Source organism: Triturus cristatus, chromosome 11 (genome assembly GCF_964204655.1).
Source record: "Triturus cristatus chromosome 11, aTriCri1.1, whole genome shotgun sequence".
In the NCBI taxonomy this organism is placed as follows: domain Eukaryota; kingdom Metazoa; phylum Chordata; class Amphibia; order Caudata; family Salamandridae; genus Triturus; species Triturus cristatus.
This window is the reverse complement of record NC_140594.1, coordinates 269,418,125-269,442,361: the sequence shown is the minus strand read 5'-3', so window position 1 is coordinate 269,442,361 and position 24,237 is coordinate 269,418,125. Positions and strand designations below refer to the sequence as shown.

Here is a 24,237-nt window from a genome sequence, read left to right as displayed (position 1 = left end):
ATCTGTGATGAGATCTCAACTGATAATCATAAATACTAAATAGATTAACGTATGTCCAATATCCCATAACATGTTACAAGAGAAAATCTACAGTCATATCTTAAAGCACATTTTCCATCTAATTTTTATTGATATCTTGTTTCTAAGAACTAAACACATTGTAAATGTAAGCAAATTGCATAGCTCATTTATGCATTTTCCCAATTTAAAAACAAAACAGCACAAAGTACACAACCCTGAAAAAAGGATCTCAAAATTAAGCTGTCCATACTCCAAGTCAGGAATTTTGACATGACTCTCCAAACTTCTAAGTATCTTTGTAGGTGTACAAGCAGTCAGTCATCTCCATCCTATATACCTTTGGTGCTTTTTGAACGGCTAGCATGGCAGTTTGTGAGAACCTTTCTGGATGGCAAATGAACAGTCTGTAGATCCCTCAAGACAAAAACCTGGCTTTGAATGCTGAATTTTGCCAGGAATCAAAATGGGCGTTTTGTCCCCCGCTGCCAAAATGTCTTTCTAGTCGCTTGGATGATACATCTCTTATTTTGTTCTGCCCTACTTGGGTCTGAACACAAAATCTGACTCTAAATAGAAACCTCAGTGTCTGATGGATACTTCTAACCGCAGACTCCACACATTAGAATATCCCCCAGGTGACACACTGGGTCCAGAGAATTTTGTAGCAGTGCTCCCAGGCTCAGCTATGTGGCATCTGGCAGCTCTGAACTGGCTCCATACAACCCCCAGAAGGGCTTCGGCACCGAGACACAGAAGAAGGCCCTCGGTCCCGAGAAGACGCAACGGCCTATGGCACCGAAGGTTGGAGCACCGACCACCAAGGTCACGGTGGTCGATCCAACTACGTCAACTCCGAAGAGTGTGGCGACTGCCAAAATATCGAATCAACAAGGCGTCGATCCCAAACTTCGGATCGAAAACCCGAAGGCTTGGAAGAAACCGGAGACCGCGTCGAGGCCTGTCTCCAAAGAGCCTATCGGTTCCAAAGCACCGTCTGCATTCATGCTGCAACAGGTGTCGGAGTCCCTACAGCGCATCAGGGAACGGGCAACCCTCGAACCAAAAACGGGTCCCAAACCACACAAAGTCGCCAAAGCTCACTCGGCGCCGGCACCGATCAAGTTTGGATTGCCGCCACCGGGGGCACCGAAGATGTTCGAACTTAGGAGGAGTCTCGAACAACCGCGAACAGTGTCCACGGAAAGAACCGATGTCGAGGACTCGCAGGACCAGTTTATCGACGCCGACACTGGTAGGCTGTTGTTCCGCAAGCGGAGAATTGTTCCAGAGAAGGCTTTGGACTCCTACAAGATTCCACTAAAAAGGAAACTGGCATCCGGTTCGACGCCAGTGCTTGTAGAAACATTCCACACCCATCCTCAGGAACCACCATCCTTTTCTCCTACACACTCGGAACAGGATGCAGGAGAGGGCTATATTGGGGATGATACCACTTATCCTGTGGATAATGACCCTGATGACCAACAGCAAGACCAAGACCAAGCATGGGGAGACCCTACTGACCAAGGTGACCCACAAGATGCTCCTGACACTCATCTTTATAATGTCAAACCATCTCCCACTGAAGATACTGCTGCTTTTAACGCCCTCATTGAAAGGGCAGCTGACAATCACGGAGTGGAACTCCAGTCTGACTCTGTGGAGGAGGATTTCTTGGTGGACACGTTCTCCACATCAGAACAAACGGTCAAGACTCTACCAATGTTGAAAGGGGTTCTTAAACATGGTAAGGACATCTTTAAGGAAACCACCAGTGCACGGGTATTGAACCCGAGAATAGAGAAGAAATACAAACCTGCACCCGGAGACCCAATGTACATTAAGGGTCAATTGCCGTTGGACTCCATGGTAGTTTCTAATGCTCGCAAGAGAGCTACCTCGCAGACTACAGGTGATGCTCCTCCTCCAGACAAGGAGTCCAAAGTGCTAGAAACATCAGGCAAAAGGGTAGCAGCACAAGCAGCAAACATCTGGCGCATTGCCAACACTCAAGCACTCCTGGCCCGATACGACAGGTCACACTACGATACACTAGAAACACTGCTAGAACGCCTACCAGATGAATACAAAGATGGAGCGGAGCTCCTCATCAGAGAGGGACAACTCATTACAAATACATCCATCAAATGCGCACTGGATGCAGCTGACACTGCAGCAAGGGCAATCAACACTAGTGTGATGTTGAGGAGGCACGCATGGCTGAGAATATCAGGCTTCAAACCTGAGATTCAAAATAATATCTTGAATCAACCAGTCAACCCAGACTTTTTATTTGGCCCCGAGGTTGACACTACACTGGAAAAGATTAAAAAGGACACAAACTGCGAAATCTATGGGGGCTCTACCGTCGCAGCAGTTTCGGAGTGGCTCCTTTCGTCGCCCCGGGAATAAGAGGAGCAGCTAGAGGTCAGGGGTCCCAGCAGCAGTACAGTAAAGGAGGTACCCAGAATACCTATAATAAAAACAATAGGGGTGGATATCGTGGATCCAGCACCAAAGGCAGAGGACGAGGACACAACAACACCAGGTCCTCCGCCAATAACAAACAGTGACGTCTTGTCGCTGCCCCCCGCCCACATAACACCGGTCGGGGGAGACTCCAACTCCTGCCAGTCTGGAGATCCATCACCACAGACAGGTGGGTCAGAGAAATTGTCCAGTACGGTTTTTGTCTGGAATTAACATCCAATCCACCCAACATACCACCAAGACACCGTCCTATGTCCGCAGAGCACTTGACATTATTGCAGCAAGAAGTACTAAGTATGCTGCAAAAAAGAGCCATAGAGCTCGTGCCTATGGAACAGCGGGGGTCAGGGGTGTACTCTCTGTACTTCTTAATCCCAAAAAAGGACGGGTCTTTAAGACCTATACTAGACCTCCGCCCCCTCAACCAATACATTCTGTCAGAGCATTTTCATATGCTCACCCTCCAGCAGGTTCTGCCGTTACTCAGTCAGGGAGACTTCCTAGCAACACTAGACTTAAAGGATGCGTATTTCCACACACCCATACACCCATCACACAAAAAATATCTCAGGTTCACTCTTCAGGATCAGCATTATCTGTTCAAAGTACTCCCTTTCGGAGTAACAACAGCGCCCAGAGTCTGTACCAAGTGCTTAGCGGCAGTGGCCGCACACTTAAGGAGACAGCACATTCACGTCTTCCCTTACCTGGACGACTGGCTTGTTCAGGCAAAGTCAGCCCAGCAGTGTGCCAGCCACATATCCCACACCATTCACCTTCTTCACAGTCTGGGATTCTCACTGAATTATCCAAAGTCACATCTCCAACCCGCCCACGTGCGGCAGTACCTGGGCGCGACTATAGACACTCTGGCTGCCAAAGCTCAGCCAAATTTAGCGAGAATCAACAGCATGCAACTGCTGATAAAAAAAGTTCAGACCACAACACTCCCTTCCAGCGCGAGTGTTCATGCAGTTGATAGGCATGATGGCCTCCTGCATCTTTATAGTCCCGCACGCGAGACTACATATGCGCCCGCTTCAGGAGTGCTTGGCACGTCAATGGAATCAGACTCGAGGACAGTTGAAAGACCTAGTGTTGGTGAGCGGTCGGGCATACAAGTCTCTGCATTGGTGGAATCCACACAACCTTTGCAAGGGCCGACCGTTCCAAGAGCCTGTTCCACAAATAATACTGACGGCGGACGCGTCTCTCCAGGGATGGGGAGCTCATGTACTTAATTACACAGTGCAGGGACTATGGACGACACAGCAACAGAAGATGCACATCAACCTTCTGGAACTGATGGCTATCTTCCTGGCAATGAAGGCATTCAAAGTACACTTGTGCAACAAAGTCGTGTTTAACCGGACGGACAACATGACTGCCATGTACTACATACAGAAGCAGGGAGGAACACACTCTCCACAGTTCTCATCTGGCTCAGAGCATGTGGAAGTGGGCCATTCAGAGGAACATGTTCCTCATGGCGGAACACCTCCCGGGCAAGGACAACCAGATGGCGGATCTGCTCAGCAGACACAGCCACCAAATGCACGAATGGGAGCTACATCCATCAGTACTCCAACCGTACTTCCAGCAGTGGGGTCATCCAGAGATAGACCTATTCGCCACAAGGGAAAACGCAAAATGCCAAAGCTTTGCCGCCAGGTTTCCGCATCCACAGTTGCAGGGCAATGCGATATGGATGAACTGGTCAGGCAGATTTGCGTACGCTTTTCCCCCAGCGCCATTAATACCGCTAGTGGCACGCAAACTACGGCAACACTCAATGACACTCATCCTGGTTGCCCCAATGTGGGCACACCAGCCATGGTACACCACGTTACTAGAACGGTCCGTGGTGCCGCCTCAAAGACTGCGGCTAACACCCAAACTTTTAACACAGAACCATGGCGAAATTCAGCACCCACATCCTCAACAGCTGAACCTGGCGATCTGGCTCCTGAAGTCTTAGAGTTTGGCTACCTGAACCTGCCTCCAGAATGTATGAATATCATCAAGGAGGCCAGGAGACCCACGACCAGAGCTTGCTATGCGGCTAAATGGAAAAGGTTTGTCATTTACTGTAAAAACAATGACATTAATCCGCTGGATGCATCCATTCAGAACATCATCTGTTACCTGTTACACTTATACCGATGCAATCTGGCATACAACTCCATCCGTATACATCTAACCGCAATAGCGGCCTATCTTCAGAACAGGCAGCACCTCTCTTTATTCAAGGTGCCTGCCATCAAAGCCTTCTTAGAGGGACTCAAAAGAGTGATTCCTCCAACTCACCCACCGGCACCGGTGTGGAACCTGAATGTGGTCCTCACCAGATTAATGGGTCCACCTTTTGAACCTCTACATTCATGTGAGATTCAATTCCTCACCTGGAAAGTAGCCTTCTTGGTGGCAATCACTTCGTTGAGAAGAGTTAGTGAACTCCAGGCACTAACCATTCAAGAGCCATTCATACAGGTTCACGCAAACAGAGTTGTACTACGTACTAACCCCACTTTCATGCCTAAAGTGATATTGCAGTTCCACATGAATCAAACTATTGAACTGCCTGTTTTCTTTCCAAATCCAGAAAATGTCGCGGAGAGAATGCTCCATACACTAGATGTAAAGAGGGCCCTCATGTACTATATAGACAGAACAAAGGATTTTAGGAAAACAAAACAACTGTTCGTTGCCTTTTCTCCACAACACAAGGGCAACGCCATTTCCAAAGCAGGGATAGCCAGATGGATCGTTAAATGTATTCAAATTTGCTATGAAAAAGCTAAACGCACATTAACGATTCCTCCCAGAGCCCACTCAACACGAAAGTTAGGGGCGTCCATGGCTTTCCTAGGGAATATTCCTTTAGAGGAAATATGTAGAGCAGCCACATGGTCCACTATACATGTATTTACAAAACACTACTGTGTAGATGTACATTCAAAACAGCAGGCAGCTGTAGGACAGGCTGTTCTGAAGACCCTTTTTCAGACTGCTGCAGCTGGCACGGGCAGCCGCCGCTAATAGATTATATAGCAGTCCCTCTATGCACAGATATGAATTCAGCAGCCCACATGCCTCGAACTGAATATGCTACTTACCAGTATGCATCTGTTCTTGGTATGTAGGGCTGCTGACATTCATATCGCCCACCCTCCTCCCCGGCGCCTGTAGCGGCTGCAGCACTCAGAATTACTGTATAGCATGGTCATCACTTACTGTATCTACTCCATCACTGCCACAATGGCGAAAAACAATCTGAGGATGGAGAGGATGCCCATGCGCACTGTAGTCCAGGGGAGGAGCCACCTATCTCGTGATACTTCGAAGACTCTTCCAGGACAACAATGTGCAATCATCCGGACCCAACACTAGGCGGCGATCTATGCACAGATATGAATGTCAGCAGCCCTACATGCCAAGAACAGATGCATACTGGTAAGTAGCATATTCAATCTGGTGTTGGGCTCGGATGATTGCAGGTTGTTGTTGTCTTCGGAAGAAGTCTTTGGTCACGAGATTGGTGACTCCTCCCCTGGACAACAGTGCGCATGGGCATCCACTCCATCCTCAGATTGTTTTTTTCCGCCATTGGGTTTGGATGAACTTTTTTCCGCTCCAGCAGAAAACTTCTAGCAATCACTACAACTCTCAAAATTTGAAAACTCGACGTCGAAAACCATATCGGACCGACTCCGGACGCGGCTGATGGAAAGGACACCTTTTAAAAAATGCCCCCAATGTGGAGCAAAATTCCCTCATAGCGATCACCACGAGGTCTGTAATTTGTGCCTTTCACCAGACCACAACGAATCCAGCTGTCCAGCCTGCGCCGCATTCCGTTCGAAGAAAACTATCCGGGACCGAAGAGCTCGACGCCATATCATGGCCAAGCCGGTTCCGGAACCAGAAGACATCTTTGCACAGGATGTCCCTGACGATGACTCCGAAGATCTCCAGATCGTGTCAGAGGCTGACGATTCAGATCCGGGGCAGCCTGTGACTACCAGCCCCCCTACCCCAACACCACCCAAAAAGACATTGGTCAAGACTCTGCCAGCTGGGCCCAGTCGCGATCCTAAAACATCTTCAGAAGCCCTGCCCTCGGGCCCAGCTCCGAAGAAAAGTAAGCCTGCAGGTGGCTCGGGCTCGAGCAAACCTCATGTCATTGTGCCTATAATACCTTCGGCACCAAAGCAGGCTCCGAGACCGAAATCTCCATCGGCCCCGAAACGTCACTCGGCACCGACATCTCCATCGGCACCGAAACGTTCTTCGGCGCCGAGGTCTCCACCGACACCGAAAGGCTCGTCGGAACCGAAAGGTCCTTCGGCACCGAAAGGTTCTTCGGCACCGAAAAATCCACTGGAACCGAAAAGTTCTTCGGCACCAAAAACATCCTCGGTGCCAAAACAAGTCCATAAAGAACAAAAATCAAAATCAGAAACAAAAAAGTCGGCGCCAAAGCCGCCTTCGGACAGTGAGGAACTCTTTCGGCATGATCCAAAGCAAAAACAGATTTACATAAATCCGAAAACTGGACATGTCACAGCGGTGCCCTACAAGAAAAGGAAGCTGGACACAACACCTCCTCCAGCACCTCCAAAGAAGAAGGACTGTGCCACTTCACCCATACGTCCTTCCTCTCCTACATTACCTCCTATTCCACCCCCCCCCACCCCCACCGCCTTCACCTCTACCATCTCCTTCTCACACACAACCTCCACAGGATGATGATGATTTACGGGGAGGGGGAGACCCAGATTTCTTTACTTATCCTACTGATCCCTTTACACTCCCGGACACAGCACCAGTAGATGACTGGACTTACCCTATGCCTGATATGCCTGACCCCACTCCATACCCCTCAAAACCCTCCCCTCCTGATGACCATTTAGGTTTCAGTCAGCTTAGAAACAGAGCAGCATCGTTTCATGGTGGCACCATGCACACCGACACTCCTGAGGAGGATTTTCTACTCGACACTTTTGAGCAGTCCCAGAAAACAGTCCACATTCTACCCATGATTAAGGGAGTGATAAAGCATGCCAATGAGGTTTTTAAAGACCCTGTCAGGGCCAGGGTTCTCCACCCCAGAATAGAAAAAATATATAGACCGGCGCCACAAGATCCTGTGTACATCAAGGCGCAACTCCCCCTAGACTCACTAGTCGTATCAAATGCCAGAAAACGGGCGAACTCCCAAACAACCGGAGACACGCCACCCCCAGACAAAGAGTCTAATCTCCTGGAGGCTTCCGGCAAAAGGGTTGCCGCTCAAGCTGCTAACCACTGGCGTATCGCAAATACACAAGCCCTATTGGCTCGTTATGATAGAGCCCATTATGATCAACTAGAGGATCTCTTGCAACACCTGCCTGAACCATTCAAAACACAGGCCACTGACCTCATCCAAGAGGGCAAACTAATATCCAATGCCTCCATTAAATGTGCATTAGACGCAGCGGACACCGCCTCTAGGGCAGTCAACACAAGCGTATTGCTTAGACGCCACGCATGGCTGCGCATTTCCGGCTCCAAGCCGGAAGTCCAAACCACCATTCTTGCTCAACCCTTTAATCAGGAGCAACTATTCGGCCCTGCAGTAGACACTGCCCTTGAAGAAATGAAGAAAGATAATGAGACTGCCAAATCTATGGGAGCATTGCAGTCTACTCAACCCAGAGGCTCCTTTCGTCGCTCCTTTTATAGAGGAGCTTCCAAAAATGTGGGAACAGACAACTCTTCCACCTTCAAAGCATCAGGTCAAACATCCCCTAACAGAGGCTATTTTAGAGGAGGTTATCGGGGAAACAATACTAAAGGCCGAGGACGGGTCAACAATAACAATACCCGCACCTCTACAGCCACCAATCAGTGACTTGCCACCACTCCCCCCAGACCATTCCACTCCGGTCGGGGGCAGACTTCAACAGTTCCTACCTGTCTGGAATACCATCACTACAGACAGGTGGGTAAGACAAATTATCCAATCTGGCTGCTGCCTCGAACTCATAAACCCACCCCCAAACATACCACCCAGGCACCGTCCCATGACGTCTCACCACCTCATGCTCCTCAAACAAGAAATACAGTCTTTGCTTCAAAAACACGCAATAGAACCTGTTCCACTACAACATCAGGGCACAGGAGTATATTCCCTATACTTCCTCATTCCCAAGAAGGACAAAACCTTAAGACCCATACTGGACCTCAGACTACTAAAGCAGTACATACAATCGGATCATTTCCACATGATCACTCTCCAACAGGTCCTTCCATTACTTCAACAAGGAGACTTCCTTGCCACATTAGACCTCAAGGACGCATATTTTCACATCCCTATGCATCCTGCTCACAGGAAGTATCTACGATTCGTGGTAGACGGTCAGCACTATCAGTTTACAGTTCTCCCATTCGGAGTAACAACTGCACCCAGGGTGTTCACCAAATGCTTGGCAGTTGTGGCAGCATATCTCAGAAGACAAGAAATCCATGTCTTCCCCTATCTGGACGATTGGCTCATAAAAGCCAATACTCTAGACAAATGCGTTCGCCACACTCACCGCACTATTTAAACCCTACACAACTTGGGATTTACCATCAACTATCCCAAATCTCAACTACAACCCTCCCAAGTACAACAATACTTGGGAGCCACCATAGACACAGCCAAAGCCGTAGCTTATCCCAGCATAGCCAGGATAGCCAACATACAAAGTCTCATCAAAAAATTTCAAACACAACACTCTCTCCCCGCAAGAGTGTTAATGCAACTCTTAGGCATGATGGCGTCATGCATCTCCATAGTACCCTACGCACGCCTTCAAATGCGTCCCTTACAGGAATGTCTAGCACAACAGTGGAATCGAGCCCACGGACAACTTACCGATCTGGTGTTGGTGGACAGCCGCTCACTTCGCTCGCTGAAGTGGTGGAACACTATCAACCTGTCCAAAGGGCGGCCATTCTTGGAGCCTCTTCCACAAGTTGTGCTGACCACCGACGCATCTCTCACGGGGTGGGGAGCCCACCTCCTTCAACACACCACTCAGGGAGGGTGGACCACTCAACAAAAACAGCTCCACATCAATCACCTAGAACTTCTAGCGGTGTTCCTAGCACTGAAATCCTTCCAAGTGCATCTACAAAACAAAACTGTCCTCATCCGCACGTACAACATGACCACAATGTATTACATACAGAAACAAGGAGGGACACATTCTCTACAACTGTCCCAACTTGCTCAACAAATTTGGAGATGGGCAATTCCCTGAAACATCTACCTGCTAGCAGAACACCTCCCAGGGGTTCAGAACCATGTGGCCGACCTCTTAAGTCGCCACACACAGCAGATACACGAATGGGAACTACACCCAAAAGTCTTACTCCCATTCTTCCAAAAGTGGGGACAACCAGACATAGACCTGTTCGCCACACAAGAAAACGCAAAATGCCCAACGTTCGCCGCCAGGTTCCCACACCCACGGTCAAAGGGCAATGCAATATGGATGAACTGGTCAGGCAGATTTGCGTACGCTTTTCCGGCTCTCCCACTCATTCCATTTGTGGTACGTAAACTGAAACAACAGTCGCTGACACTCATCCTAGTGGCTCCCACTTGGGCACGTCAACCCTGGTTCACCACACTTTTGGAACTATCGCTAGTTCCACATCAAAAACTGCATCTCTCCCCGGATCTCTTAACCCAGAACCATGGAGAAATCAGACACCCAGATCCTCAAACACTGAACTTGGCAATCTGGCTCCTGAATTCTTAGAGTTCGGATACCTCAACCTTCCTCCAGACTGTATGAATATCATTAAAGAAGCCAGGAGACCTACTACTAGGGCATGCTATGCTGCAAAATGGAAATGATTTGCCATTTACTGCGCTAACAATGACATACAACCACTGGATGCTTCCATCCAAAACATCATTTGCTATTTATTACACTTGGCAAAGATGCAATTTAGCGTATTCCTCTATACGTCTACATCTAGCGGCATTAGCAGCCTATTTGCAAAATAGACAACACATGTCCCTCTTTAAGGTACCAGCCATTAAAACATTTATGGAGGGTCTTAAAAGAATTATTCCTCCAAGGTTACCACCTTCACCGGTGTGGAACCTTAATATTGTTCTAACAAGACTCATGGGTCCCCCATTTGAACCAATGCACAAATGTGAACTGCAGTTCCTAACATGGAAAGTGGCTTTCCTCATCGCAATCACATCCCTGCGAAGAGTAAGTGAAATACAAGCCTTAGCTCTCGAAGAACCCTTCCTACAACTACATCGGAACAAAGTGGTTCTTAGGACGAATCCAAAATTCCTCCCTAAAGTCATTTCCCCTTTCCATCTAAACCAGTCAGTGGAACTGCCAGTCTTCTTCCCTAATCCAGATTCAGTAGCTGAGAGGGCACTTCATACCTTAGATGTTAAAAGAGCCTTGCTGTATTACATCGACAGAACCAAACCTTTTCGGAAAACCAAGCAACTGTTTGTTGCTTTCGCTCCACCACATAAAGGCAACCCTATTTCCAAATCGGGTATCGCCAGATGGATAGTCAAATGTATCCAAATATGTTACCAAAAAGCTAAACGTACTCTTACCGTTCCCCCTAGGGCACACTCCACGCGTAAAATAGGGGTTTCTATGGCATTCTTAGGGAACATTCCCTTAGAAGACATTTGCAAAGCAGCCACATGGTCTACTACACACACCTTCACTAAGCATTACTGTGTTGATGTGCAATCCAAACAACAAGCTTCAGTAGGCCAAGCTGTCCTAAAAACTCTATTCCAAACTGCTGCAACTGATACAGGTGACCACCGCTAGGGGAGACACTGCTATATAGTCTATCCTTAGTGTGTGATCTGCAGCTCATATGCTTCGAATGGAATATGCTACTTACCAGTATGCATCTGTTCTTGGCATGTAGAGCTGCAGAGCCACACACGCCCACCCGCCTCCCCGGGACCTGTATCCGTTCCAGCTTTGTCTTAATTAGACACTACACATGGACATCCTTTCTCTTTACTTCTTACACACTCCATCATTTCCCATCATGGCGAAAAACAATCTGAGGATGGAGTGGATGCCCATGCGCACTGTTGTTCAGGGGAGGAGTCACCAATCTTGTGACCAAAGACTTCTTCCGAAGACAACAACAACCTGCAATCATCCGAGCCCAACACCAGATGGCCATCTTATCCTTAGTGTGTGGCTCTGCAGCTCTACATGCCAAGAACAGATGCATACTGGTAAGTAGCATATTCCTTTGCCTTGAAAGCTAGGTCCTGCAGGAAAGGTGCTTCACTCGCTCCTTTCTGCTGGACCTTTTGGTCTAAGTCCACTCCCAGACCTTCCACTGGTCCCCTAGATTGGGTGTCTGGTGTGCCATCATTTCTTGCAGTGTTAAGACAATACACTATATAGACCCACTGCCATTTTTTTGACTGAGTTTCACCCTGCTGTAAACAACACACCTGGTTATTTACAGGTCTCATCTGATCTGTTTTGATCTCTAGCTGTTGTAGATGAATATTTGGAAAGCTTTGTGCTGGTAGAATGCGTATTAAGTAAATAAAATGCAATAAAACTGGTTAAAAAATGCTTAACTCCACAACAATGTTTTGTGCTTTGAAATAGAAACAAGGTATCCAATTCTGCCCAATGAACCCTGGCAGTAGCGGACATGGGCATTCAAATTTTGAATGTTGTTAACAGCTCAAATCCCTCCATGGTTAAAGAACAAAAAGGCAGGCAAGCTAAGCAAGTTGAATGTGAAGTCTACACTAATGGAAATTATAGTGAACGTTTAGTATATATTTTTTTCACTCAAATATTCTCCTCTCTGTTTGTAGAGAAAGGTCGTTTAGGAGGTTTTTTTGTATGAAGCAGAATTTTTCTTCTGTGCACGTCACTTTTATTGTGTGTACCTTACAGACATATGATTACTTGTTACAAAAGTCACAAAGAGGAAACAAAAAGGTTATGTGTGGAGTGATGAACAATCCTGCCCGAGTTGCCAGGCCAGGTCCCCTCTGAATAGGAAACAGGCAACCCCAGAACGTTTCTGCCTTCTTTGCCTCATCATGAGGTGCAACTTTATTCCTATGGCACCATGAGCCCGAACACATGCCTGAGTATAATTGTTACATTTAGAGCATCTTCAGCAACAAACAATGAGGTGATGGAGAAATGCATCTATTAATCTCAGGCACTTGCATTCACTAGGACAATAATTTCGTACCCAATGTGCCACTCTAGACAGAGATCCACCATATGCAGTCTTGGTCCTTCTCCAGTACAAACACTCCAGGCCTGATCTGCCAGGCAGGCCACTGCAGATGGGAACACAAGCATCCCCAGACCTGTTGGAGGAAAATAAAAAGGTGATTGGTGTAAGAATGCTTGAATTAACCCCAGCCACTGATATTTGCTCTTGGCCACATTCCACTCTTTTGTGTTCTTTAGTCCTGTTTGTGGCTCCAGCCAAGAAGCACTGTCATGCAAATCAGGCTTGGCTTGTCAGCTCGAGCTGGCTGTTCCTATTGGAGTAGGACCAGTACTTCTTTATATATGGCGGGTCTCAGTCTAGCATGGCAAATTGGGCAAAAAAACGACAAGATGGAATGAGGCACCGAGTAATTACTAGTGTCTCAGATTAATTCAAGTATTTCCCCATCACCTCTTTCATTTTCTCATATGCCTCAAAGTCATCCCTCAAGAAGCATCTCAGAAAGCTGGCTTGAGACTGCTATCATTTTAGACCAGTGCCCACCTTATCTCAATCTGACACAGCAGCTACTGAAATCTTGGACTTTGTTTCTGGTGACAGAATGATGGCGTGCACTCTATCACGAGCAACACTCCAGCAATAGTTTCTGATACAGGAACATGCTAGGGCAAGAAGCTCTCTTCTCCCAATCTCCCATCAGGAATTTCCTTAAGATGCTAATGAGGAAATTCCTGCCAATCAAACCATGATTGTGGAAGATTAACATTGCCTTAACACTTTTGTTGTTCTCACCTTTTGAGTATATGCATTCAGCAGACTTAAATTTTGGAGCATCAAGAAAGTCTTTCAAATGTTCTATACTTCTGACAGCAAAGTGGGCAAGATCCAGACCTTCTTGTCAGAGAACCTTTACACCAATTATCATGATCACTCTGAAAATAATTTCAGATCTTCAACTAAACCAATAATTAAACAAATGATAGATAAAGAATACAAGAACTGTTTTAGATCCTTTATTCTTAGTATTCTTAGATTTGCACAGAGGAAAAATTAATGGGATATAGGGAGCTAACGTTTGTATAACAAGGCAGAGCTTGGGTGTGGTCAAGCATGAACACTAGTCTCCTTCATGACCTTGTGTATATACTGAAGCACTATGGTGAGCAATTTTGAACTATCTGTTGATAAAATCACATAACAAAGTGTTTGACTCAGCAAATATCATTTGACTTTTTAGGGTCGAAAAGTGTAGTGATGACGTCAGAGTGATGAGGCCGGCATCTCCAGAACAACTGTCCCCAACAAGAGCAAAGTCGAAAAATGTGGTGTGTCCAGCAGAGCCTTCTACTTCAGAGACCTCAGAGACCATTCCAATAGAACCCGACACAACAGAGTCCAGCGCCACACATGCACCAATGGATCTGCTTGTACAAACTCTCCGGTGAGCGGGTTATTCTCTCTGTTGTTTATTATAGAACAAAGCTTAATCCTCTGTACTATCTCCTGTTGTTGATCTTTTTTCCAAGCCACTCTTACTCTGTCCTGTATAATCTTTTAATCATGCCTCTGCCTGTACTTGGACGAAGCCCAGGGACCTTTGTTCTCTTTTTCCTTTGTGAATATATTTGTTTCTCAGTCTATTGTGTGTTGCGAGCATTCACTCCCTTTCCTTAAAAAATAACTGAAATCATCTGATTCTGATCCGATCTCTAGGCTCAAGTTCTGATATTATTGTGATTAGATGCTTTGGTTTCTTAACTCTTGTTCTGTCCTTAGTTCTTAATACCATTGTGCAATTGAATTTATTTAGAGAGCATGAAATTGTCACTTTCAGACATTTTGGCGCCAAAGCTGCAAAGAAATACATAAAGTGTCTCCAGCAGCGAAAAAAAACCAGGAGCTGCACGATTTGTGGGCCAGCAGTGAAAGCATAGCAAACATGAGCTATGTGGTGGAATCAATCTCAATTTCCTATCCACAACTATTTCTCTGTGTAGTTTTCTAATTGCATTCTACCATCACTCTTTCCTATTTTAACTCTCTAATTTTCTGCTTCAAACGTTTCAATTTGACAATCAATTCTTCTAGCCTCATTATTTTTGTTCTTTAACAGTTTCAATATTCTGCTCATGTCCCTATCAATTTCTCACACCTCTTGCTCCATTCTATTTGCCCTAAACGTATTCGCTGTCATTTGTTCTCACTTCTCTATATTTCCCAAGCAATGTTATCTTCTTGCTATTTCCCTCTGTCTGGTCACCTTCCGTTTTTATTAAATTTCTACTCCTACATATAGTGTATTCCCATGTTCTTCATTTTTCCAGTCGGATTATACTAGTCATCAATATTTTATGACACGATAAAAAAATAGCCATCAACTCTCAATACATATATAGTAAGGAAATACAATGAACATCCATTAACAGTATGAATACAGTAGCTGAAATGCATTTTTACGGAATATAGCTTGAAGAATATTCATGTCTGCAATCTATTCAGCCGTATCTGAAAGAAACACGTTAGTTATAGATTCCTTACCTTAGAATTACCCCCAGGCATCAGACTGGATCCAGAAAGTTTTTTCTTCAGCAGTACCTTTGCTCGTTGGAAGGTGGCGTCGGTCGGCTCCGCGTCAGTCGTTGGCATCGTGGTTGCCGGGATGACATCACGGTAGCTACTTAAACGCCACCCTCGTGCGCTGACGTCAGTGCTTTCTTTTTCCACGCCAGCCAGCTCAGATCCGGAGAGAGCGGTACCTCAAGTCATTTTTTGACTGAACTTTTTGAGCGACTTGTCAACGACATTTTTGAGTCTGACTCTTGGTGCATGAGGGATGCCCGGATTCAAGGCATGCGGTTCCTGTACCTGACTGATGTCGGTTATGGATCCATACCGCGTGTGCCTCTTTTGCTTGGAGCACGACCACGACCCCAAGTCGTGCTCCGACTGTTGTTCCATGGCTCTGAAGGCTTTGCGGAAGCGGTCCCGAAAGCTGCTTGAGCACCAGCAGTCTGCTCCGCGCCCTTCGAGGTCCCAGTTGCAAGGGAGGTCGAGGGACCGGTCGCGGAGCCATCACCACTCATCCAAGTCACCGAAGTCTTCGCACTCTGGGTCGGGTAAGTCGAAGCACAAAAAGTCGATGAAGCATAGTCGCTCTTCGACTTCTCCCCGTCGGTCGGTTGACGCGAAGAGGGATGCGAGCGGGGCACCTACTGTGACTCCACGCGTGAAGCCCGAAGAGTCGACACCAGGCTTCCCTCCCTCCCTTCCCGGGACCCGGAGCAACTCCTGCCCAGCTTCGTAAATTTTACGAGGCAATACACGCCATCTTTTGGCAGCCCGAACCGGCCAGCATGCCTTTGGGCCCCGCGGACTCGGTTGGGTGGGGGCTAGGCCTTCTCCGCCGTCGGCACCGACGCCGCAAGGCCCCTGTGGATCCAGGCCTGGATCCGGAACAGCGCCAGTTCACATCATCACACCTCCACCGGCGCCGCTTCCTCCGGCACTGCAGCTGCAACCGATGCTGTTCGCGTCCCCGGCCGGCGTCGAACCCGGCCTCCATCCTGATGTGGACCTGGGCCACCCGGCGCCGAGAGGGGTTTTTGTCCCCATGTTCACTCCTGGGGTCCCTTTTCAGCCAGATTGGCAACCTGAGAATGAGGAGGAGGACTGGGAGGGGTCAAGTGACCCTTTAACTGATCAGCTATCATCTGAACAGGACTGGAGAGAGGAACTGGGGGATGCCAGTGGTCCTTACACCTCCCCTGACCGTGGCATGTTGTCTCCTCCTACCGTGGCTACGGAGGAGGGAGCGTCATACGCAGTGGTGTTGCGTAGGGCAGCCGAGGCTCTCTACCTCGATCTTCCGACGGTGGCGGTCAGGACTTAGCTCCTGACAGAGGTGCTTCAGCTGGCTGCGAGCTCTTCGGAGCCTCTTCTGCGTTTTAATGAGGCCCTTACCGACGTCTTTTTGGGCACATGGTCCAGGCCCAACACGGGGGCTCCCGTGGACAGGATGATTGCCTGACGCCACCGCCCGGCTCCGGGCAACCCCACTTTCCTCTCCCAACACCACACACCGGAGAGCTTGGAGGTCCAAGCCTCCACTTCCAAGAGCGCATTCCCTACCGCTCCACCAGAAAGGGAATCCAAGAAACTGGGTCATCTTGGGAAGGAGATTGCAGTCGGTAAACACCGGATGTCTATTGGGCCGTTATTCCCACCCTGTGTGGGATACGGTTGCACAGGTGCTGCCTTAGTGTCCGGAGGAGGCCCAGACCGTGCTCTCCCAGACCTTCGCCGCCGGGAGAGATGCGGTGAAGTTTACCATCCGTTGTGGGCTGGATACCGCCGACTCTCTAGGCAGGACAATTTCCATGTCTGTAGCCCTTCGTTGCTACATCTGGATGAGAACGACTGGCCTTTCAGGGGATGTCCAGAACACCCTCATGGACATGGCCTTCGATGGCCGTCGCCTTTTTGGCGACAAAGCGGACAACGCTTTAGAGCGTTTCAAGGACTCATGAGCTACGGCCAAGTCCTTGGGCCTCTCCAGCCGCTCAGCGCAGTCTGCTTTTCGCCTGTTTCGTGGCTACGGAAGGGGTGCACCACTTAGTCCTGCCCAGAGCCACAGGCCGCAGCAAGTTTCCCAACCTTCGCGCGGCTAGGGACGTGGGAACCACCGTCGTGGTTCAGGGGGCCATTGGGCAGGCCAATCCACCAACCCTCCCTCTGCAGCAGCCTCCAAACCCTCCTAGTCGGACCTTTCAGGCCCATCAAACTCCAGTGGGAGGCAGGATTCGCCATCACCTCCCCCACTGGTGCACCATCACGTCGGACAGGTGGGTTTTGCAAATAGTCCGCAGAGGCTACCCCTCCAGCCGTGCCACCTCAATACCACCGCATGTCGCAGGATCACCTGGCACTTCTCCAACAGGAAGTTTTGGGTCTCTTGGCCAAGAGAGCCATTAAGAGCGTTCTTGCCCCAGAAGTAGGTGGTGGTTGTTATTCTCACTGGGCCTCATGGCCTCCTGCATCCTGCTGGTCGATCATGCCAAGTGGCATATGCAGGCTCTGCAGTGGGACCTGAAGTTCCAGTGGGCGCAGCATCAGGGAAATCTGTCTGATTGCGTCCAAATCTCAGAGGACACTGCTCGACAGTTGCAGTGGTGGCTCACGAACCAGGATTGGCTCAACAGCAGATCCCTCTCCCTTCCCCAACCGGAGCACACAGTGTTGACGGACGCATCCCTTCTGGGATGGGATGGCCACATGGGGGAGGTGGAGATTAGAGGCCTCTGGTCAGCAGAGTCCGGGCTTCACATCAACCTTTTGGAACTTTGGGCGATTTGTCTTGCACTTAAAGCATTCCTTACCCTTGTCCGGGGAGGAGTAGTGCAGGAGTTCACGGACAACACCACCGCCATGTGTTACTGGAACAAACTGGGCAGGGTGGGGTCGTGGACCCTATGTCAGGAGGCCTCTGGACATGGCTGGAACATCAGGGCATATCCCTGGTGGCTCAACAACTGGCAGGTTCTCTGAACACCAGGGCAGACAAACTCAGCCGCAGGTGCATGTTGGATCACGAATAGCGTCTTCACTCGGAGGTGGTGCAAAGTCTCTTTCGACAGTGGGGAAAGCCTTGGTTAGATTAATTCGCCACCGAGGAGAACGCACAATGTCAGCAATTCTGCGCATTGGAATTTCAAAGGCGGCACTCGCTAGGCAACGCTTTTCGTCGCGAGTGGAGTTGTGGTCTGTTGTACGCCTTTCCGCCTATACCACTTCTGCGCAGAGTGCTGAAGAAGATTAGGCGCAACCGGGCCCAAGTCATCCTTGTGGCTCTGGATTGGGCATAAGGAGTCTGTTATCCTGAGCTGCTCGACATGGCCATCGATCCTCCGATCCGTCTGCCTCTTCGGGAGGATCTTCTGTCGCAGCAACATGGGACGGTCCTCCACCCAAACCTGTCCAGCCTCCACCTCCTTGCATGGAGATTGAGCGGCGTCAGCTGACGTCTTTTGACCTGCCTGCCAAAGTTTGCGATGTAATCTTGGCAGTTAGGTGTCTCTCTACTAAGACGGTATACGCCTGCCGGTGGAACAAGTTTTTGACATTGTGTACAGCAAAGGCTGTGCATCCCCTTTCTGCCCCTCTTTCTGAGGTTCTCTTGTTTCTTCTTTCTTTGGCCCAGCAGGGCTCTGCTCTGGGCACTATCAAGGGCTATCTTTCTGCCATCTCTGCCTTCCTTCAGCTTCCATATCAGCCTTCTCTTTTCAAGTCCCCAGTTGTTAATCATTTCTTGAAAGGCTTAACTTATCTCTTTTCTCCTATTCCCTTCATTATGCCTCAGTGGGACTTGAATCTAGTCTTAACCTATTTAATGTGTGCTCCCTTTGAGCCGCTTCACAACTGTCCTTTGAGGCTTCTGACGCTTAAAACTGCTTTCCTGGTAGCCATCACATCTGCCAGAAGAGTGAGGAGCTCCAGGCTCTTTCCTCCAAGCCTCCTTTCCTGTCTGTCCATCCGGACAAGGTAGTTCTCAGGACTCGTCCATCATTCCTTCCTAAGGTTGTCACTGCCTTTCACATCGGGCAGACCATCACTTTGCCCACCTTCTTTCCGCATCCTTCGAAAGAGGAAGAGAGGCTCCACCGTCTGGACCCAAAACGTGCGCTTTCGTTCTAACTGGATCGCACAAAACAGTTTCAGGGGGATGACCAACTCTTTGTTGGCTACATGGGCGCCAAGAAAGGTCGGGCTGTTCACAAGTGAACCATTTCTCGATGGGTCGTTTTGTGTATTAAAACATGCTATTCTCTGGCTAAGAAGGAGCCTCCTGTGGGGCTGTGTGCTCATTCCACCAGGGCGACGGCAGCCACTACTGCCTTAGGACGAGGAGTTCCTCTACATGACATCTGTCAGGCAGCTATGTGGGCATCTCCGCACACGTTTACGAAACACTACTGTCTGGACAGCCAAGTCCGGAGAGACGGCTTCTTTGGCTGTTCTGTTCTTCAGGACTTTCTGGTGTGATCTTGGTTCGCAGACCCACCACCGGGGTTGGTATTGCTGGGGTATCTTTTCTAAGGTAACTAACTTGTTTCTTTCAGATGAACAAATTATTTACCTTCAGTAATGATATATCTGTAAGAAACATTAGTTAGTTATAGATTCCTTACTGCCCCACCTATCCTCCCCCGTTCTGTAAACTGATTTCTAGGGTTAAGGATATCCTTTCAGGGCCCTAGTCTTGTGCACCAGAGGTCAGTGTCTTGCATGGCTCTGCGTTTCTGGCGCGGAAAGTTGTGTACAGAACTGACGTCAGCGCGCGAGGGCGTCGTCTTAAGTAGCTGCCGCTACGTCATCCCGGCAACCACGACGCCAACGACGGATGCGGAGCCGACCGATGCCACCTTCCGACGCGCAGAGGTACTGCTGGCGAAAAAACTTTCCGGATCCAGTCTGACGCCTGGGGGTAATTCTAAGGTAAGGAATCTATAACTAACTAATGTTTCCTACAGATATATCGTTACCGAAGGTAAGTAACTTATTCGTTAGGCAGACATCAGAAATACCTCATCTTGCCATTATAAAGCCATTATTCCATTGGTGCCTGTTTCTAGCATGTAGGTTTTTTAAACAATAGTGGGTACCTGCTTATGTTGCTAGTGTCCTGTAATGTTAATAGCCTTAGGAAGGCTGATTCACATTATCAAACTGCAAACATTCTCAGCAGTGGTTTTCTGAATACTCGGCAACCCAGAATAGCGATTACAATAAAAGGAGAAATGTATTGCTTTCTCATTCGATATAAGGTCACAGTTACATATCTGACTCAGTGGAGAGGTGTTTTTGTTATCTACCATGAGCAGGTAAACTCTGGGCCAGGATAATTGTCAGATACTCATGTACTGTAGACCTTGGTGGCTCAGAGAGCTTTGGTATACCAGTACAACATCTGCAGTTCTTCTAATACCGTTTTTCCTGTTTTCTTCAATTACATCGAGTGCAGGAAAATATTGGTAGCGTCTGACGATGTTAAGTTTATCCTTTGCAAACCAAGGAATGCATGCGCTTATAGTTTCCTCTACTGTTAATGTCACTTATGTTCAAATGTATCAAAGAGGCATGTAGTTTAGACCATATTTCAATCTAAAACAGGCTTGGCACCATCTCAGTCAAGTTTTCTTTACATCCCTGGGCCGGTTTCTAATGTAAAACATAAACCAATGTGGGATAGTCAAGGTCCGAGGTCTTCAAACTTTTTGATGCCGAGACCCCCCCTGTTAAAACCTTTTAGGCGCAAGGACCCCCTCCTGACAAAAATTTCTAGAACTTGGTCCTTCTCATCATTGCCAACTATCCAGCGGCGGCCGGCTCAGGTAAGCGCAGTGAGGTGGGGGCGGGAGCAGACGACGGAATCTGTATTATTTATTCATTTAATTATACATATTCTGTTGACTTCCCCGCCCACCCTACTGCGCTTACCTGAGCCGGCTGCCGTTGCCACTATTGACAACCATAAATGCTCCAAATTCCCACAGCAAATCATTTTTACAACAGGGAAGTAAATTAAACAATCTTTAGCAAACCAAAGTTCAGTGAGCGTGGTCAAAGGTGTGGCTAAAAACAACGCGCCTCATTTATGAGGCATTCTCATAGGGCAGCGCCGCAAGTCTTCTTGCTGCGCTGCCCTACGCCAATCTGAAAGGGCAGGAATGCACCTTATTTATCAAATATGGTGCATTCCTGTCCTTTCCCTCTTCGTTGGTGCACAAATTGCTGCCTAGTGCCAACCTAGGTAGGATTGTTTTTGTGCAGGAAGGGGCACCTTCCTGCACAAAAACGATCCTTAGAGGGGGTTTCCTCTTTCTATATGTGCTGCAGGATACAGCGCACATGGAAAGAGGAAAAAACAAGGAGACATTAAAACATTCCTTCTTGTTACGCCTGCTGTGGGGAGGCATAAGGTTTTGGCGCTGCCAGGTTTACATGGTTTTCAAAACTGGGGCAGCGTCAAAATCCGTGGATGTAGCGTGGGAACACCCACCACAATGCCTATGGAACGCCAACTTGACATAGAGTAAGGCAATGCAGCGATTTGCGCTGTTTTGTATTACTCCATATTTATGAGGCCATGCAAATCGACGCAGGGTGACTTTGCCTCGCCTCATATATATGAGATTCTTGTGCCACTAAAGCTTCAAAAAATGTGCTGCTCTGGCGGCGCAAGCCTCTCTTAAACAGCCCCAAACATTTTAATTTTTTTTATTTATTAACTCTGTTTATTGAACTTGAAGAGACTGTGGGCATAGTATACATTTGTGCATTACACATATTCCAGTAGCATCCAGTTTAACACGTATCCGTACATATTGCTAATCTTGGCGGGTAAAGTAATAATACATGCATTGTGATTTCAGATCGCACAGTGGTCTTCTGGGGCAGAGACAAGCGGCGGCTCACACAATCCCCCCCCGGTACACGTTCCATTTAGACCAAATAGCCAACCATTTTTTGGGACATCCCCGTGCAACATATACAGTTTTCTCACGAATCATACACCAGTCCATATCTTCCTTCCATTTCTTTAGCGTAGGCGAGGCAGCCGCCCCCCAGAGCTGTGCTATGTTGCGCTTGGCAACCATCTGCCCAAGTGTGACCCATAGCCTCCCTGTCACATTTAAGTCTGTGGGTTCCCAGATGTTCAGAATGCATCTCTTGGCCTCCGGCAGCAAAGGCACTCCCCACACCGTACTCATGATTTTCAGGATATTTCGCCAATAGACTTGAACCAGTGGGCACTCCCAGAGTACTTGTAGGAATTCGCCTTACCCACCCTGAGATCCCCTATTGCTTTGGTCAGTTCCTCTGACGTGAGATCTTCCTCCATCTGATTGTGTTCCAGGTCCGTAAGGGTGGGGAGCCCAATGTCCGCCAAGAATTCGGTCGAGTCGTTCTCTGTGAGATCAGACTGACTCTGATATACCCTCTCAAAGTGTGATGCGAATTCCCGCACTATGTCATTTGGCTCTGTGAGGAGTATACCCGCTGTACTCCTGATTTCCGGTACCACTCTTTGCTCCCTTTCTTTCTTGTCCAGCCACGCTATAAGTTTGCCCGCCTTGTCACCTTAGTCGTAGATACGCCCATCTCTGTCCCGTGCAAGGGTTTTCGCAGCATCTGTGGCAATGGCCTTATATTCTGCAGCTCTGAGTTGCAATTGATGGGAGATATTGTCATCCGGGCTGTGCCCAATTTTCTCCTCTAGTCGCGTGCTCTCGTGCTCAATATCTGTCAACTGTTTTTCCTTTTCCCTACGTCTACCTGCTGCGGCTGAGATAGCCTGTCCTCTGAGTACCGTTTTGAATGCCTCCCACAATGTGGATGGTGAGTCCACTGTGCCCTCGTTGTCGACAAAGTATTGATCGATTACTTTCACCAGTATGGCTCTAGTCTCTGGGTTCTTAAGGTGCCAGGGATTTATTGGCGTCAAGCCACCGACCGTCCTGTCCCTTATCGTTAGATGAACCCATAGGGGCCAGTGGTCTGAGATACCTCTAGGTAGGTGACGAATTTCCGTCGTGTTCATGTCTGTCTGTACCGGGGAGAGAATGTAATCGAGCCTAGACAGCGTACCGTGGGCCCCCGACAGGAATGTATATCCTCTACCAGTGGGATGGTGTTTCCGCCAAAGGTCGACTAGGCCAAAAGCGTCAAGAAATTGTGGGAGCCACTGCTGCCCCGGCCTATATCCCGTGGAGGGTGCCTGTCCCATTCCCCCGATACTACGGAGTTAAAGTCACCTCCAATCACGAGGGGTCCTGTAGGCAGGCTTAACAAAAAGGCGCCAAGGTCCTGAAAGGATTGCGCTTGCAACCCGGGCGGAATGTACGCTACCACCAGAATGAGTGTTCGGCCCTCCCATTGTCCCGCGACCGCGGCAAAGCGCCCCAATGGATCTGTCCATGTGCGCTGAACCGCAAAGGGGAAAGTGCGGCGCACCAGGATCCCCGCCCCTCTGGACCCTGTCGTGAACCCCGCATGCGTTACCATGTTATAGCCCCATCGGTTGAGTGCTCTACATGTGTTCCCCATTAAGTGCGTTTCTTGCAGCGATGCGACGTCAGGGGAGTGGCGTTTGAGATATTGCAGCACAATACTTTTTTATTTTATCTCCCAACCCGTTGACATTCCAGCTTAGTATTTTAAGACTTTTATCCCAATGCATATTGAGTTTGGAAACAGATAGTAGTGGGCCATTCACGAGGAATGTAGCCAGAACGTGTGACTGATGCAATAAGAACCCCCAGTACCCACCACCCCCAACATCAACAACAATCCAAGAAACAAAAACCCCACACATACAAACTTCTGTGTTCCCGCCCCCCTCCCTGCTACCCTGCCTTTTAGGTTCCAAACTACCCACACTCCCAACCAGCAGAGTGCCTATCGCCC

General features: G+C 48.4%; 1 protein-coding gene across 5 annotated transcripts in view; it reads left to right on the top strand.

The window, feature by feature from the left end:
• MORC2 (MORC family CW-type zinc finger 2) overlaps positions 1 to 24,237 on the top strand; it is a 403,660-nt gene that overhangs the window by 301,756 nt on the left and 77,667 nt on the right. For all 5 annotated transcript variants that reach the window (XM_085634756.1, XM_085634754.1, XM_085634755.1 and 2 more), the window contains one exon: positions 14,012 to 14,215. In XM_085634756.1, the coding sequence (XP_085490882.1) occupies positions 14,012 to 14,215 (204 nt within the window). The remainder of the gene's footprint in view (positions 1 to 14,011; positions 14,216 to 24,237) is intronic.